The sequence below is a fragment of the Symphalangus syndactylus genome, chromosome 11 (genome assembly GCF_028878055.3).
Source record: "Symphalangus syndactylus isolate Jambi chromosome 11, NHGRI_mSymSyn1-v2.1_pri, whole genome shotgun sequence".
Lineage (NCBI taxonomy): Eukaryota > Metazoa > Chordata > Mammalia > Primates > Hylobatidae > Symphalangus > Symphalangus syndactylus.
In genome coordinates this window covers 37,395,634-37,413,141 of record NC_072433.2, presented here as the reverse complement: position 1 = coordinate 37,413,141, position 17,508 = coordinate 37,395,634, and the positions used below count along the sequence as shown (strand labels likewise).

At 41.1% G+C, this 17,508-nt stretch overlaps 1 protein-coding gene across 2 annotated transcripts in view; it reads right to left on the bottom strand.

Moving 5' to 3' along the window:
• Positions 1 to 17,508, bottom strand: part of AMFR (autocrine motility factor receptor) — a 71,305-nt gene that overhangs the window by 40,149 nt on the left and 13,648 nt on the right. For both annotated transcript variants that reach the window (XM_055233240.2, XM_055233241.2), the window contains exons 3-8: positions 14,713 to 14,877; positions 13,258 to 13,410; positions 9,643 to 9,683; positions 9,349 to 9,481; positions 7,408 to 7,541; positions 6,147 to 6,257 (exon numbers count right to left, since the gene is read on the bottom strand). In XM_055233240.2, coding sequence (XP_055089215.1) covers positions 6,147 to 6,257; positions 7,408 to 7,541; positions 9,349 to 9,481; positions 9,643 to 9,683; positions 13,258 to 13,410; positions 14,713 to 14,877 — 737 coding nt within the window. The remainder of the gene's footprint in view (positions 1 to 6,146; positions 6,258 to 7,407; positions 7,542 to 9,348; positions 9,482 to 9,642; positions 9,684 to 13,257; positions 13,411 to 14,712; positions 14,878 to 17,508) is intronic.

Genomic DNA, 17,508 nt, shown 5'->3' with positions numbered 1-17,508 from the left:
AATACACCCTCCCAAGACTAAACCAGGAAGAAGTTGAATCTCTGAATAGACCAATAACAGGCTCTGAAATTGAGGCAATAATAGCTTACCAACCAAAAAAAGTCCAAGACCAGACGGATTCACAGCAGAATTCTACCAGAGGTACAAGGAGGAGCTGGTACCATTTCTTCTGAAACTATTCCAATCAATAGAAAAAGAAGGAATCCTCCCTAACTCATTTTATGAGGCCACCATCATCCTGATACCAAAGCCGGGCAGAGACACAACAAAAAAAGAGAATTTTAGACCAATATCCTTGATGAACATAGATGCAGAAATCCTCAATAAAATGCTGGCAAACCAAATCCAGCAACACATCAAAAAGCTTATGCACCATGATCAAGTGGGCTTCATCCCTGGGATGCAAGGCTGGTACAACATACGAAAATCAATAAACGTAATCCAGCATATAAACAGAACCAAAGACAAAAATCACATGATTATCTCAATAGATGCAGAAAAGGCCTTCTACAAAATTCAACAGCCCTTCATGCTAAAAACTCTCAATAAATTAGGTATTGGTGGGACGTATCTAAAAATAATAAGAGCTATTTATGACAAACCCACAACCAATATCATACTGAATGGGCAAAAACTGGAAGCATTCCCTTTGAAAACTGGCACAAGACAGGGATGCCCTCTCTCATCACTCCTATTCAACATAGTGTTGGAAGTTCTGCCCAGGGCAATCAGGCAGGAGAAAGAAATAAAGGGTATTCAATCAGGAAAAGAGGAAGTCAAATGGTCCCTGTTTGCATATGACATGATTGTATATCTAGAAAACCCCATTGTCTCAGCCCAAAATCTCCTTAAGCTGATAAGCAACTTCAGCAAAGTCTCAGGACACAAAATCAATGTGCAAAAATCACAAGCATTCTTATACACCAATAACAGACAAACAGAGAGCCAAATCATGAGTGAACTCCCATTCACAATTGCTTCAGAGAATAAAATACCTAGGAATCCAGCTTACAAGGGATGTGAAGGATCTCTTCAAGGAGAACTACAAACCACTGCTCAACAAAATAAAAGAGGACACAAGGAAATGGAAGAACATTCCATGCTCATGGATAGGAAGAATCAATATTGTGAAAATGGCCATACTGCCCAAGGTAATTTATAGACTCAATGCCATCCCCATCAAGCTACCAATGACTTTCTTCACAGAATTGGAAAAAACTACTTTAAAGTTCATATGGAACCAAAAAAGAGCCTGCATTGCCAAGTCAATCCTAAGCCAAAAGAACAAAGCTGGAGGCATCATGCTACCTGACTTCAAACTATACTACAAGGCTACTATAGCCAAAACAGCATGGTACTGGTACCAAAACAGAGATATAGACCAATGGAACAGAACAGAGCCCTCAGAAATAATACCACACATCTACAACCATCTGATCTTTGACAAACCTGACAAAAACAAGAAATGGGGAAAGGATTCCCTATTTAATAAATGGTGCTGGGAAAACTGGCTAGCCATATGCAGAAAACTGAAACTGGATCCCTTCCTTACACCTTATACAAAAATTAATTCAAGATGGATTAAAGACTTAAATGTTAGACCTAAAACCATTAAAATCCTACAAGAAAACCTAGGCAATACCATTCAGGACATAGGCGTGGGCAAGGACTTCATGTCTAAAACACCAAAAGCAATGGCAAGAAAAGCCAAAATTGACAAATGGGATCTAATTAAACTAAAGAGCTTCTGCACAGCAAAACAAACTACCATCAGAGTGAACAGGCAACCTACAAAATGGGAGAAAATTTTTGCAACCTACTCATCTGACAAAGGGCTAATACCCAGAATCTACAAAGAACTCAAACTAATTTACAAGAAAAAAACAAACAACCCCATCAAAAAGTGGGCAAAAGATATGAACAGACATTTCTCCAAAGAAGACATTTATGCAGGCAACAGACACATGAAAAATGGTCATCATCACTGACCATCAGAGAAATGCAAATCAAAACCACAATGAGATATCATCTCACACCAGTTAGAATGGCGACCATTAAAAAGTCAGGAAACAACAGGTGCTGGAGAGGATGTGGAGAAACAGAAACACTTTTGCACTGTTGGTGGGACTGTAAACTAGTTCAACCATTGTGGAAGACAGTGTGGCGATTCCTCAGGGATCTAGAACTAGAAATACCATTTGACCCAGCCATCCCATTACTGGGTATATACCCAAAGGAATATAAATCATGCTGCTATAAAGACACACGCACACGTTATGTTTATTGCAGCACTACTCACAATAGCAAAGACTTGGAACCAACCCAAATGTCCAACAATGATAGACTGGATTAAGAAAATGTGGCACATATACACCATGGAATACCATGCAGCCATAAAAAATGATGAGTTCATGTCCTTTGTAGGGACATGGATGAAGCTGGAAACCATCGTTCTCAGCAAACTATGGCAAGGACAAAAAAACCAAACACCGCATGTTTGCACTCATAGGTGGCAAGTGAACAATGAGAACAGTTGGACACAGGAAGGGGAACATCACACACTGCGGCCTGTTGTGGGGTTGGGGGAGGGGGGAGGGATAGCATTAGGAGATATACCTAATGTAAATGACGAGTTAATGGGTGCAGCACACCAACATGGCACATGTATACATATGTAACAAACCTGCACATTGTGCACATGTACCCTAGAACTTTAAAGTATAATAAATACACACACACACACATATATATATATATAAATGATACACTATGATGCACTCCAATATTGGAGAAGGAAGTAAATATTTTGAAGGGATATGTATTTTCAAAGGATATATATCTCTACATATATATGGATATAGATAAATATATCCCTTGAAATGTAGATATATGTATATATACATATATATACCTAGACACATATATCTCTACATGTTTCTTTGATAATTTAGCTGAAGTTTGCTCTTATTTTAAAAATAAACTATAGTTTACCTGTAAATATATAGCTATTTTTAAAAAAAAGAAATCACTTGGGAAATGAGACACTTTGAGACAAATGAAAACAAAACCACAACATATTCAAACTTATGAGATGCAGCGGAAGCAATGCTCAGAGGCCAATCTGCAGCAGAAAATGCCTAAACAGAAGAAAGCTCTCAAATCAAAAACCTAACTTTATGCGTATAGAACCAGAAAAATAGCAAACTAAACCCAAAACCAACAGAGGTATCTAGAGTAATTCATAGACAAAAAAATAGAATGGTGGTTGCCAAGGGCTTTGGGAGGAGCAGAGTGGGACTTGCTATATACTGGAGACAATTTCACTTTCATAAGATGAAAAAGTTCTGGAGATAGATGGTGATGAAGGCTGTACAACAATATGATTGTACTTCATGCCACCAGACCATATACTTAAAAATGACTAATGGTAAATTTTATATTATATTTTACCAGAATAAAAAAAACTATATTTAAGAATTATTACTAAAAAACAAAACAAAATTCACCATAATGAGAAAACACTTCACGCCCACGAGAACGGCTATAATAACAAAAATAGAAAATGACAAGTGTTGGCAAGAGTATGAAGAAACTAGACCCCTCAGGTATTGTTGTTGGGAATATCAAGTGGTACAGCTGCTGCAGAAAACAGTTTGGCGTTTCCTCAAAAGTTAAACATAGAATTATCATATGATCCAGAAATTCCACTACTAGGCATATACCCAAAAGAAGTGAGAACAAGTCCTCAAACAGATAGTTCTTACAAGCTCATGTTCCTAGCAGCATTATTCACAATAATCAAAATGTGGAAACAACCCAAATGTCCACCAATGGATGAATGGATAAACTAATTGTTTAATTTATAAAATTATTTAAATTTCCCCATAAAAAGTACTGATACATGCTACAACTTGGATGACCTCAAAAAATACTAAGTGAAAGAGGCCAGTCACAAAAAGTCACATGTTATATGATTCCTTTATATGAAATGTCCAGAATAGGTAAATCCATAGAGACAGAAAGTGGATTAGTGGTTGCCAGGCGATGGAAAAGGAAGGAATGGAGAGTGCTTACTTAGTGACTATGGTGCACTATTGTGGAGTGGTAAAAAGGTTTTGAAACTAGCAAGAAGGGTGGTTGCATAACATTGTGAACACATTAACGGCCACTGAACTGTACACTTTAAAATGGTTAAATGTATATTATCTGAATTTTGCCTCAATCAAAGAAATTAAATCCTAAAATTAATCTAACCATATGCTTGAAGATATCATTTCTGAGCTAAAATAGAGTCATTCTGAGTTATTCTTCCCAACCAGCCTGCAAGTTCCTTAGGGGCTAACTGAAATAATTTTGAGAAAGGTGTGCAAATTCCCTCATCTTCCCAACCTAAACAAACAGCACCACTCTACACCCAACTGCCCAACCTGCATAACTAGAGAAACCCTGGTACCTCTTTCATTCCTCACTTTCCCTTGGCAGGTCTAGCACCACATCCTTCCTGATCCCCTCAAATCTGTCTTCTCACTAACTCTACTTCTACCACCAGAGTCCAAGCTACTCTTTTTTTTTTTTTTTTTTTAGATGGAGTTTTGTTCTCGTTGCCCAGGCTGGAGTACAATGGCGCGATCTCAGCTCACTGTAACCTCCACCTCTCAGGTTGAAGCAATTCTCCTACCTCAGCCTCCCAAGTACCTGGGATTACAGGCACCCGCCACCATGCCCAGCTAATTTTTTTGTATTTTTAGTAGAGGTGGGGTTTCACCATGTTGGTCAGGCTGGTCTCGAACTCCTGACCTCGGGATCCACCTGCCTCAGCATCCCAAAGTGCTGGGATTACCCCTGAACCGCTGCAGCCGTTACTAACCAATCCCCCTGGATCTTTTCAAACAGCAAATCTAACCCACCAGTCCTTAACATTCAACAGCATCTCACCACTCCCAAAGGTCCTCCAGACCCTGCCTATGTGTCTCCTGCCTCAGCAGACACCCCTCTCCTTTACTCTCTGGGATCAGCCACACAGCTTCTCTTTTAGTCTCTTCCATTTCTTCCTGCTGCACAGATGCTCCCTCTCTCTCAAGTACCTAGTACCACGTGATCCCTCCTTTTGTTGACTTAACTCCTACTTATCCTCAAGAGTCACTTCCTTCAAGTTTGAGTTGGATTTTTTCATTACAAGCTCTCAAGAACCATGTTCCTTTGCTTTAAAGCACTCATCTCATTGATACTTTAAAATTCATAAATATGCCTGGTTCATTCACTTTTGACTCCTCCATTCGACTGTAAGCTACAGGAAAGCAATGACCACACTGGTCATTTTCATTTTATCCCCAGAGCCTAACAGCACTCAGCACATTAAAAAAAAAAATCTGTCAACAAATGTGTTGAGTTACTGAGACTCTAGCTCCTATATGAAAAAGAAAAACTCTTTGAGACTATAAAATAGAGAAAGGAAGATTAAAGATGCAAAGATCAGAACTTTCCCAATATGCAAAATTGAAAACACATGCAAAAGGCCAAAAGATACCTCAAGGTCCATCAACATCAAAACACCAAACCTATACACACAGTCATTTACGTGAGACAGACAGAACTCCAATGACATCTCAGATCTACTTCCATCTGGAAGGATTACAGAAGAGACTATTTGTAATCCTCCATAGCAGACACAGCTCTTCTGTGCTGTTTAGTGGTCCTGGTCTAGTCCCATCTCAATCCACTTCTCTGGTGTGCTTTTAGGCTTCTTTTGGGCATGTACAAAATGCAAAATTATATATTCTCTCTCCCAGTTAGATAATAAGCTGTCTGAAAGCAAGGACTCCCCACTAATCCTTCCTTTTAAATCTTACAGGCATATTTGCTGTACTTCAGAGCTAAAATGGAGAAGAAATATGAAGACAGCTACCATACCCAGAAACTAAGATGGCAAACTATGGGTGGGAAACAGTCCTATGATGTAGGGAAGAGGCTAAGGAACAAAGAAAGATACCCAAGAGCTTCCCAGAACACTCAGTGCCAGCAGCAAGGCCAGGCTGAGGTAATGTCCCCACTCCTCCACTAGGATGAGTCTCGAGCCTGGGTACACAAAGCACACACACACCCTGGACAGAACACCTGTCCCACATGGCCCTTCACAGAGCTCCTACTTGTGGAAAAGATGTCCGCAGGGCAGTTTCCGCGCAGCCTGCATGGAGTCCCAACAGATAGCACAGTCGTCATTGTTGACAGCCAGCTCCTCTGGAGTTGCAACTGCAAACCTGTGGAAACAAAACAAGCCCAGCAGGAACCTCGGTCAGTTCTACACGCATGTTAAACACCACTTGATAGACTGTGCCTGTATCACAGCACGGTTACAGAGAAAGCATGTTCAGCAAAACATTCTTGATAATCAAAAATATAATTTACCTTCAAAGCCCATTCAAAAGTTAGTAACTTATGCACAGGAACTTTGTCTAAATAATGGTTGCTAGGCCAAGCGCGGTGGCTCATACCTGTAATCCCAGCACTTTCGGAGGCCGAGGCGGGCAGATCATGAGGTCAGGAGGTCAAGACCAGCCTAACCAACATGGTGAAACCCCGTCTCTACTAAAAATGCAAAAATTAGCCGGGTGTGGTGGCAGGTGCCTGTAATCCCAGCTACTCAGGAGGCTGAGGCAGGAGAATTGCTTCAACCTGGGAGGCGGAGGTTGCAGTGAGCTGAGATTGTGCCACTGCACTCCAGCCTGGGTGACAGAGTGAGACTCCATCTCCAAAATAATAATAATAATAATAATAATAATGGCTGCTGTTAGTGAAGACCTCGGAGACCATATCCGGAGAAATCAGAGGAGTAAGGCCCCCAGAGATCCAATCTGTGTCCCTGGCCACAAAGAAGAGATCCAAGCTGTCCCCCTGGGCGCAAAGAGGATACCCATTAATCTTGCACCTCCAGGCGTGGCTTAGCCCCAGCTTGGCAAAAGAGTGCCTCCTTCAATGAGGTTAAGTATGTGTGTGTAAACATGCATGTGCAAAGAACAACTGAGACCCACTTTCAGGAAATGAACAGGGCAGAAGCCCAGTGAAGTATCTATTTGATAAAAATGACAATAAAATCATGACGAATAAGAGCCTAATACTGAGCACTATGTGCCCAGTACCATTCTAAGTACATGAATTATCTCACCAAATTCTCCCAATAGTTCAGGCAGAAGGTTCTGTTTTCATCCCTAATTTAGAGGTGAAGTAAATTGCCCCAAATCACACAGCACCTAAGTGGGGATTCACACCCGGGCAGTCTGACTCCAGAGCCTTTCCTCTCCACCACTCTGTTAGCAGTTTACAAACATACATTCTGACATACTCTGGGATCTGTTGTTATTAAAAAGCTAAAATGAGTAAACTTAGCAACATCAACTTGTGCTTCCTTACCTGGCCTCCATGTTTCCAACCACACGTAGATAGTTCTTGTGCCGACGAATTCGACGCTGCACCTCGTGAAACAGGTAACGCAGCTGCATAAAGATGACCAGGCTGGCCATGGATAACCAGATGTTGCCAAATAACTTAGAGAGAAAGAGAATAAAATACACGGTAAAAGTGAACATGAACTTGCTACTGATGAAGGCGCAGTATGCAGCGGAAGCTCTTCACTGTTGGTGATGGTGAACTGCAATGTCTTTCAGAAAGGAAATACACAGATTTATCTCATTACTCTAAACAATGCACATCCTCGTCAGCCTAGGTGCTCCACTGCCAGTCATCTTTCCTGAGAAACTCATCAGAAATGGAAAAGCTTTATGCAAAAAGATGTCTATCCATGCAATTATAAAAGAGAAAATATGAAAATGAACAAAATGCCCAGCAGAAGAACAGTTAGGCTGTAAACTCACATAACGTAAAATTATATAATCATTAATTATACTTATTATACTCTATAACTACATGTTACTATTATCTTTGTATATATAACAGCTCTGAAGGTCAATTATGGGAAGATAGTATTAGATAAATGAAAAAAGCAAGATATAACTATCTTTATCAAACTAATACACGATAAAAAATATGTAAAATGTGAAACAGCAAACAACCAAATATAATCTAAACAACCCATTGTGGGATGTGGTTTATTAAATCATGGTACAGCTATCTGATGACATTTTTATCCTGAAACTATTAAAATGGCTTAGAAGAACTGATGCTAGCACAGGAAAATGTTCATAATACATTAGTTAAAAAAAAAAAACAACTATATGTCTAAAATATGATCTCAATTTATGAATGTATGTACTCAAATACATAAAAAGAATCAGTTAAATACAAAATACATAAAAATACAAAAAATACATAAATACAAAATACATAAATACAAAAAATACATAAAAAGCAGTTAAATACAAAAAAATACAAGCATGAGGAAAAAATTAAAATTTAAAAAAGAAGATAAAAAAATCTTAACAGTTATCTTTGGCCATTTGTTTGTCCCCTTTTTGAGGGGGGAGGGGAGGCTTTTTTTTTTTTTTGAGACAGTGTCACCCTGTCGCCCAGGATAGAGTACAGTGGCACGATCTCAGCTCACTGCAACCTCCATTTCCCAGGTTCAAGCAATTCTCTGCCTCAGCCTCCCCAGTAGCTGGGATTACAGGTGTGAGCCACTGCGTCCAGCCAAGGCTCTTTTTTAAAAAAAAGAATTACATACTTTAAAAAGTATGTTTTCAAAGTTTCTTTCAAAAAGTAGACTTAGAAATGTGCCATGTCTAGCCCAATAATTTTAAAATGCTACTTGCTAGGCTTATAATTTAAATAAATTACCCACCAACTATTTTAATTCTCAGCATTATTAGATCACTGAAGGGCCAAGCAATGAAGCAGATCTGCGACACTAACTTCTAACATACCAAAGTAAAATGTAAACAATGATGGTAGTAGGAATGTAGGAATTAAGTATAAAGACTTTTTTTAATTACAAAGATGAAAAATGTATAAATCCATGAAGTAGCTAACACTGCAGGAATTCCCATTACCACCTACAAAGTAACTGCTAAATATTTAAAGCCACAGAAACTATGGGGAAAGGTAGCTCCTTAATTTCATGCTAAAAGAATAATCTATTGACTTGGTCAGCAGAGTTAACTAAGTCTCCTAGGACAGCAAACACCTCCCGAGTTAGGCACCAGCCAAAGCAGCTCCACGGCACTGCCTTAACACCCAGTGGCAAAAAGAGGGAGGGTTTGCAGCCACATTCATTTTTAGTCTTTTAAGTAGTCCATCCACATCTTATTTCTAAAGTTTCATTTTTTAATTAAGAAACCATTACTCTTCTTGATTCTGAAAAGCTTGCCCTCTGTTAGAGCTCCTTCTGAGGAAACTTACCAACATGTGAATATGGTGCATGAGGTCCAGGGACAGGAGAGTGAGCTCCATGACGAAGTCTGTGTAATAGACATACGTCCCCTTTCCTTCCCATGTCCCTTCGTGGTTGAGGTCCCAGAGGTGAATTACGTATCTGTAATGAAGAGAGGAACACCTTAGTAATTTACTGTTACAACTGAATTTGGTTTAACTATGTTGTAATTTAGTCCGATTTTTATGTATTTCATACCTGCTACATCTTAAAATCAACTGTATGAGTAGGCCTCCATCACCTCCCTCCCCAATTTCACTCACCGTAAAATCACATGAGCAGTCCTCACTGTCACAAGAAGAGACTATAAAAAAGGATATTTTCTTTTTAGTAAAATGTAGCATTGCTCAGGCCAAACTTTTTATAAAATGATAAAAGACAAACATTTCTCAGTTCAATTAAAAAGCAGATTGCTCAAGTTTACCCATTATTGTATTTTCTCTGCTTCAAATTTCCATAAAATATTTTTATGACCTAGAAACCCAACTTTTATTGAGGAAAAGTCCTGTTAATAGGCGACAACCAATTACACCTATCCCCTGGGAATCCCCCTACAATCTTGAGGTTTACCCTGGTAGTTTGACCATCAATTCTATTTCACACAGCATTAAGTCACTATCACTGATTACTTAGAAGGGTGACGCTGTAACTCCCAAGTATAGTTCAGGTACTGCTATCCTAGACATGAGGACCTGCTCTCTCCCTAGTGCTTTGTGCACTCCCTTTGTCCACCAGCAGAAAAAAGAACGAAAGCAATCAAAAGCAAAATAAGGCCAGCCACATCACACCTTTAATCCCAGCACTTTGGGAGACCGAGGCAGGAGGACTGCTCAAGCTCAGGAGTTCAAAACCAGCCTGGGCAACATGGTGAAACCCCATCTCTACAAAAAATACAAAAATTAGGTGGGCATGGTGGCACGTGCCGGTAGTCCCAGCTACTTGGGAGGCTGGGGTGGGAGGATGGATTGAGCCTGGGAGGTGGAGGCTGCCGTAAGCAGAGATCGCACCACAGCACTCCAGCCTGGGTGACAGAGCCAGACCCCAGACCCTGTCAGAAGGGAAGGGGAAGGGGAAGGGGAAGGGGAAGGGGAAGGGGAAGGAGAAGGGGAAGGGGAAGGGGAAGGGGAAGGGGAAGGGAGGGGGAGGGGAGGGGAGGGGAAGGGAGGGGAGGGGAGGGGAGAGGAGAGGAGAGGAGAGGAGAGGAGAGGGGAGAGGAGAGGAGAGGAGAGAGGGAGAGGAGAGGGAGAGGAGAGGGAGAGGAGAGGAGAGGGAGAGGAGAGGAGAGGAGAGGGAGAGGAGAGGAGGGGAGAGGAGAGGAGAGCAGAGGGAGAGGAGAGGGAGAGGGAGAGGAGAGGAGAGGAGAGGAGAGGAGAGGAGAGGGAGAGGAGAGGGAGAGGAGAGGAGAGGGAGAGGAGAGGAGAGGGAGAGGAGAGGGAGAGGAGAGGAGAGGGAGAGGAGAGGAGAGGGAGAGGAGAGGAGAGCAGAGGGAGAGGAGAGGGAGACGAGAGGAGAGGGAGAGGAGAGGAGAGGGAGAGGGAGAGGGAGAGGAGAGGAGAGGGAGAGGAGAGGGAGAGGAGAGGAGAGGGAGAGGAGAGGAGAGGGAGAGGAGAGGGAGAGGAGAGGAGAGGGAGAGGAGAGGAGAGGGAGAGGAGAGGGAGAGGAGAGGAGAGGGAGAGGAGAGGAGAGGGAGAGGAGAGGGAGAGGAGAGGAGAGGGAGAGGAGAGGAGAGGGAGAGGAGAGGAGAGCAGAGGGAGAGGAGAGGGAGACGAGAGGAGAGGGAGAGGAGAGGAGAGGGAGAGGGAGAGGGAGAGGGAGAGGAGAGGGAGAGGAGAGGGAGAGGGAGAGGAGAGGGAGAGGAGAGGAGAGGGAGAGGGAGAGGGAGGGGAGAGGGAGGGGAGAGGAGAGGGAGAGGGAGAGGGAGAGGGAGAGGGAGAGGGAGGGGAGAGGGAGGGGAGAGGGAGGGGAGAGGAGAGGGAGAGGAGAGGGAGAGGAGAGGGGAGGGAGGGGGGAGGGAGAGGGAGAGGGAGAGGGAGGGGAGAGGGAGAGGAGAGGAGAGGAGAGGAGAGGAGAGGAGAGGAGATAGATAAAATAAGCCTCCCATGGCTTTTTTTTTTTTTTTTTGTAGAGACAAGGTCTTGCTCGTTGGTTAGGCTGGTCTTGAAGGGTATTTTTTTATTATAGAAATTGACGGCCAGGTACAGTGGCTCACAACTGTACTCCCAGCACTTTGGGAGGTCGAGGCAGGCCGACTGCTTGATCTCAGGAGTTTAAGACCAGCCTGGTAACATGGCAAAACCCCACCTCTACAAAAAAATCAAAAATTAGCCAGGTATGGTGGTTCATGCCTGTGGTCCCAGCTACTAAGGAGACTGAAATGAGAGGATCACTTGAGCCCACAAGGTGGAAGCTGCAGTGAGCCGAGATCACACCATTGCACTCCAGCCCGGGGAAAAGAGTGACAGCCTGTCTCAAAAAAAAAAAAAAAAGATATTTTTCATTAAGAAAAAAGTCCTCTTAATCTAGCAGAATAAAACTATCACATTATTTATGTTTTAGATTAAATTCCCATTTGTAAGTGAAAAATATTTTACAGGAGAAACTATGAATATAAGAAATTATTTAGTTTACAATATCAAATCGGTAATATGATAAATTATCTCAAAAGAATAAACAGTAACAAGCTAAAATAAAAGTATATACTATAGTATGATCTGACAGGCCTAAGTTAAATGTGTTTATTTTTAGGTATATCCTTTTCAAAGTTTGGATAATATTATATTAGTTGAAAGTTAGAGAATCAAAAAAAGGCAAACGTAAGTATCATTCTAACTGTGCTTTGCAATAAAATATATCTAAAGCAAATAAGTCAGTGTAAATGGATTTTTCAACAGATTTTCTGTCAAGATGAAATACAGTTGTATATTTTTCATATACAGAAGTATTCACCTAAGATTACATATCCTATTATTTCTATTGGGACTATTGTATTTTAATTACAATATTATTATATGATAATTAACATTATGTATTTAAATGTTTCTTTTCTAATTTTACTTACACTACTAAATGTACTCAAAAATGAATGCTGTCAAACAAATAAAGTTTAACTCTGCTCTACCAAATTCCCAATGAGTAGTTCAAATTTAGTAAGTGTTTTGATATTAGCCAATTAGCTTCAGTTTATCTAATATCTCATTTTTTAATTAATAATACTAATTATGAGTAAGATAAAAGTATTTTGCCTTTGGCCTGAGGAAAAAGCAAATATAGCCATTAAATGTAAGGGCATACAAGAATTTTTATTTCTTTTTTTTTGAGACAGAGTCTCACTCTGTCACCCAGACTGGAGTGCAGTAGCGCAATGTCGGCTCACTGCAACCTCCGCCTCCCGGGTTCAAGCAATTCTCCTGCCTCAGCTTCCCGAGCAGGTGGGACTACAGACGTGCGCCACCACGCCCAACTAATTTTTCTTTGTATTTTTAGTAGAGACGGGGTTTCACCATATTGGCCAGGCTGGAGAATTTTTATTTCTACTGAACAGAAATTGGTATTTTCAGAAAGGTTTAAAAGAGTGAAAAATTTTTAAATCTTAAAATATTCATGAATACACTAGATTTTTCCTTCAAAATGAGGAGTACAGTTTACATATTCATTATTTTGTAAAATCTTTATACCCTACGTAAAGAAAGAATTACATAAAATACCACACAAAAGCATTCAGTACCAGTACCCAACACACAAAAAGGAACTGAAATGCTTGTTAAAATGAAAGACCAAATATCCGTCTGTCATTTCAGGGGTGAAAATAACTTGTCAAACATCCAGCTTCCTTGAAAACAGAAATACAATCTGAGCAAGTCCTGCATCCAGCATCTCACCTCTGCAGCCATGAAAGCCAAGGTGTGCATTCCGTGGGTGTAGCCGGTGATGCAGCAGACGGCCGCCAGTCCACAGCAGGAAAGCAGCATGGCAACCAACAGGGACAGGACTCGACCATGGCTGCTCATCGGCGTGGTGGGCGAGAAGGAAAGCTGAAAGGCACACAGTAGGAAACTGCTCATTCTTCTTCATGGAAGTGTTAAACTTCACTGAGAAATTCAAGGTCAATCTTGGCTTCTCTGCTTAGGGTTCTGTGCTAAGCACAGAAAAGCATCCCATTACTATATGGTCCCATTCTCCAATAACCCAAATATGAGCATGAGCTGATATTTAGAGATCCCTGTCATTTAATTTACTGAATATAACAATATGCATTATATTTTTATCCCTTACTCTCAAAGATCTTTCTAGCACTGGGATTATAAACCTCTAGAAGTAATGTTCCGAGGGTATACAACTCTCTCCTCTCACCTTCAACAGGACTCAGGACAGTGCCTGTTCTGTTGTGTTTCTTTCTCAGTCTTGCTCTAGTCCTCCTCTCTGAAACTGGCATTCCCAGTCTATTGGGCTAGGACAATTGAAATGCAATCCAGGCACAGATTTACCACTACTACAACGTGATGTCAGCATTATGCAAGGAGAGGCAACAGTCTGAAAAGAAGGCCTGGAGCTGCAACTCCTGAGGTCGCAGGTGGAGATTAAAAAAAACAGTTTGGGAGGTTAGAAGCTCCTGTTTGTGACTTCAAATGAGGGTTGAATGTGAAAGAAATAAAGGCTTTGAGAGTGAGATTAACTCAAACCAAGGTGCAAGGTCCATGTGGACTGGGTGAAGACAGGGAAAAACAAGGCCCTGGAGTGTGTTTAACTGAGGGGCAGCACTGTAGGTGCACATTTATCTGGGACTCATGAGACTACTTCAGGTCACTAATGGGTGGAGGTTCACTCATACAGCTATGATCTGAAACCAAGTGACAGATCTTGTACCAGACATAAAAGGATTCACGTCTGCAACCAAGGAAGCTGAGGGAGCTAATTCAGTCCTGGCCCGGGGTGGAAATAGTATAAATTAGTCAGAAAGAAGAGCTCCAAGAACCAGAGTAAGCTGGGAGAGACAGAAGGAGACTAGAACAGAAAATATCTAGAGAAGACCAGATTTTATTACGTATCAAGGTTTCCTTGCACTGTGAACAAAACAGTATGCATAGGTGAAGTGACCCCACGTGAGCAGGAATGTAAACACTATGGGGTTGGGAAGAAAGTTCTCCAGGAGACAACGATTCTGTATCTCTTGGCTGCTGTAGAAAGTTCTTCAAGAAACAGGCAATAGGGGTCTGATCTAGAAGTCTTCCCAGGAGAGCTACCCTGACCACGCCTGCTGTGGCTCATTCACATTACACAATCCAAAGCTGACAAACGTGTGACTAAGCAAGCAAAAAGCTTGGCTAAAAACTCACATATTCAAATCGATCCTTGCAGAGCTGAACCATCAGGTGCAGAAAGACAAGTCCGGCAAACCAGAGGCACCACATGACCACCTCTTCCACTGTCTGGACATTCAGCACACCAAAGATGAAAATGAACTTGTAGAAAATAAAATTCCAAAATTTGTCTTTGAGATGCTAAAAAAGAAAAATGTTTATGAAGGTGAGTACCATCACACCTACCCCATCTGAGGGAAGTTACCATAACAAAAGCTGGCTTCTATGGAAGATATATTCTGCACTTGGCTTTCTAACACTTGTCCTCAAGAAAACAGAAAAAAAAAAAAAAAAGCAGCCATCTGAAGAATAGAGGTAAGACACCCAGAAAGTAATCTGTAAACTTTGGACTATAACCCTAAATCAATTATGGAATGTTAGCTATTCAAAGGATAGTGATATTAGTTTAGTAACTTATTAAGAAATAGGCCAGGGGCAGTGGCTCATATCTGTAATCCCAGCACTTTTGGAGGCTGAGGGGGGTAGACAGCCTGAGCTCAAGAGTTTGAGATGAGCCTGGGCAACATGGTGAAACTCCGTCTCTACCAAAAAAAAAAAAATACAAAAATTAGCTGGGAATGGTGGTGCACACCTGCAGTCCCACCTACTCAGGAGGCTAAGGTGGGAGGATTGCTTGAGCCCAGGAGATCGAGGCTACAGTGAGCCATCATCATGCCACTGCACTCCAGCCTGGGTGACAGAGCAAGACCTTCTCTCAAAAAAAAGAAAAAAATGCTTACATTTTTAATGCACAATGAAAAAGAATGGCAAGGGCTATCATTTTTACTACTTCTACCTTCCAGATTCTTACACAATAGAAAAGATTAGACTTTAAAAAAAAAAATTCTTCAAATTAAAAAATAACACAACCACTTGCCAGTCCATAATAAATGGGGCATAAAAAGTACAAAGAAAATGAAAAATGATGCCTTAACATTTTTATGAATTTTCTTGTCTTTTCCCTATGTACAAAACACATTAACTTTTGTACAATGCTTTCTTTCACCTATTGTATTGTGAGAACCTTACCAATGTCAATGAATATTCTCTGAATACACCAGTATACTGTTTCAATGGCTAAAGATGGACACTGAAACCATTTTAAAATTTTCACCATTCAAAAAAACATTATAATGAGGGCCAGGCGTGGTGGCTCATGCACCAAATCCCAGCACTTTGGGAGGCCAGGGCAGGCGGATCACTTGAGCCCAGGAGTTCGAGACCAGCCTGGGTAACATGGCAAAATCCTGTCTCTACTAAAAATACAAAAATTAGCTGAGCATGGTGGCACATGCCTGTAATCCCAGCTACTCGGGAGGCTAAGGCACAAGAATTGCTTGAACCTGGGAGGTCAAGGTTCCAGGGAGCCATGATCATGCCACTGCACTCCAGCCTGGGCAACAGAGCGAGACTCTGTCTCAAAAAAAAAAAAAAAAAAAAAAAATTGTGATGAATATTTTTGTATGTATCTTTGTATGAGTTACTTCAGCACTGTCAAATCAAAAACTGCAAAGATTTTTATGGTTTATAGTAAAATCTACCTAACTTCCAAAGCAGCCCTGTAAGTGTACATTCTCATGGGCAGTGTGTATGCATATTTGCTTCACTGTACTCTTTTACACAGAGGGCTTCCAGTTTTAACAATCTTCACTAACCCTGAAATAGGAGAGCAATAAGGAGGGTCTAGTTCCCCCACATGTTAAAAAAGACTATCAAGCCATCTAGGGGGGATCAGGGAGAACTGACTCAAGATGATAAGAATGGAAGCATGATTCTAAGTATACTTTTTTTTTTTTTTTTAAAGAGACAGGGTCTCAATCTGTCATCCTGGCTGGAGTGCAGTGGCCCAGTAGTAGCTCACTGCAGCCCCAAACTCCTGCACTCAAGCGATCCTCCCACCTCAGCCTCCTGAGTAGCTGGGATTACAGGCATGTATCCCATGACATCATGCCCGGCTAATGTTTTTTATATTTATATTTTGCAGAGGTGGGGCCTACCTCTGTTGCCAAGGCTGGTCGCAAACTCCTGGCTCAAGTGATCCCACCTTGGTCTCCCAAAAGAATGCTTTTATATGTAATTTGGAACCATGTAAATGTTTCACAAATTCAAAAAATAAACACGAAAAAGCAAAATGTACTATAAATTAATAACGTGACTCCTTAAAGATTTTGAGAGCTTAAACACACTGTACTCTGACCGGACATCTTTTGTAGAGAACAAAATAAAGTGGAAAAAAATCATAGAGTATGCCCTAACTCTATCTACCAAAAGGGCAGAGACACCCTAGTAGCAATGAGCACACTCAGCCAGTATACAATTTGGCTTCTAAATATCATTGCCCATAATGTGAACTAGGAATCACTGGTGAATGTCTGTTTCCAGACCTGGTGCAGGGAAAGTACAAGGTGAACTTAGGACATTTTGTGCCCTGGTTTTGAATGACACCGCCACTTGGCTCTGCCATTTAGTTTCTGTGTGACCTTGGGAAAGTCACTTAACATCCCTGTGCTTTAGTTTCCTCATCCATACAATAGGTCTTATAGACATATACCTCATAGAATTGTTGGGGGAATTATACATAATATATGTGAAATGGTTAGACAAGTGCCATACTAGGCACTAAGCACTTAAAAAAACATCAAAAAGCTTCCTTGCTCTAAACCTCCACTTAACATTTTAACCATTTTAGATATTCGATGTCTTTGCCTCTAGCATTACTCTATTTCTAGAACTTTAAGCACCCACAGAGCAAACCCATGTCAATCCTAGAGA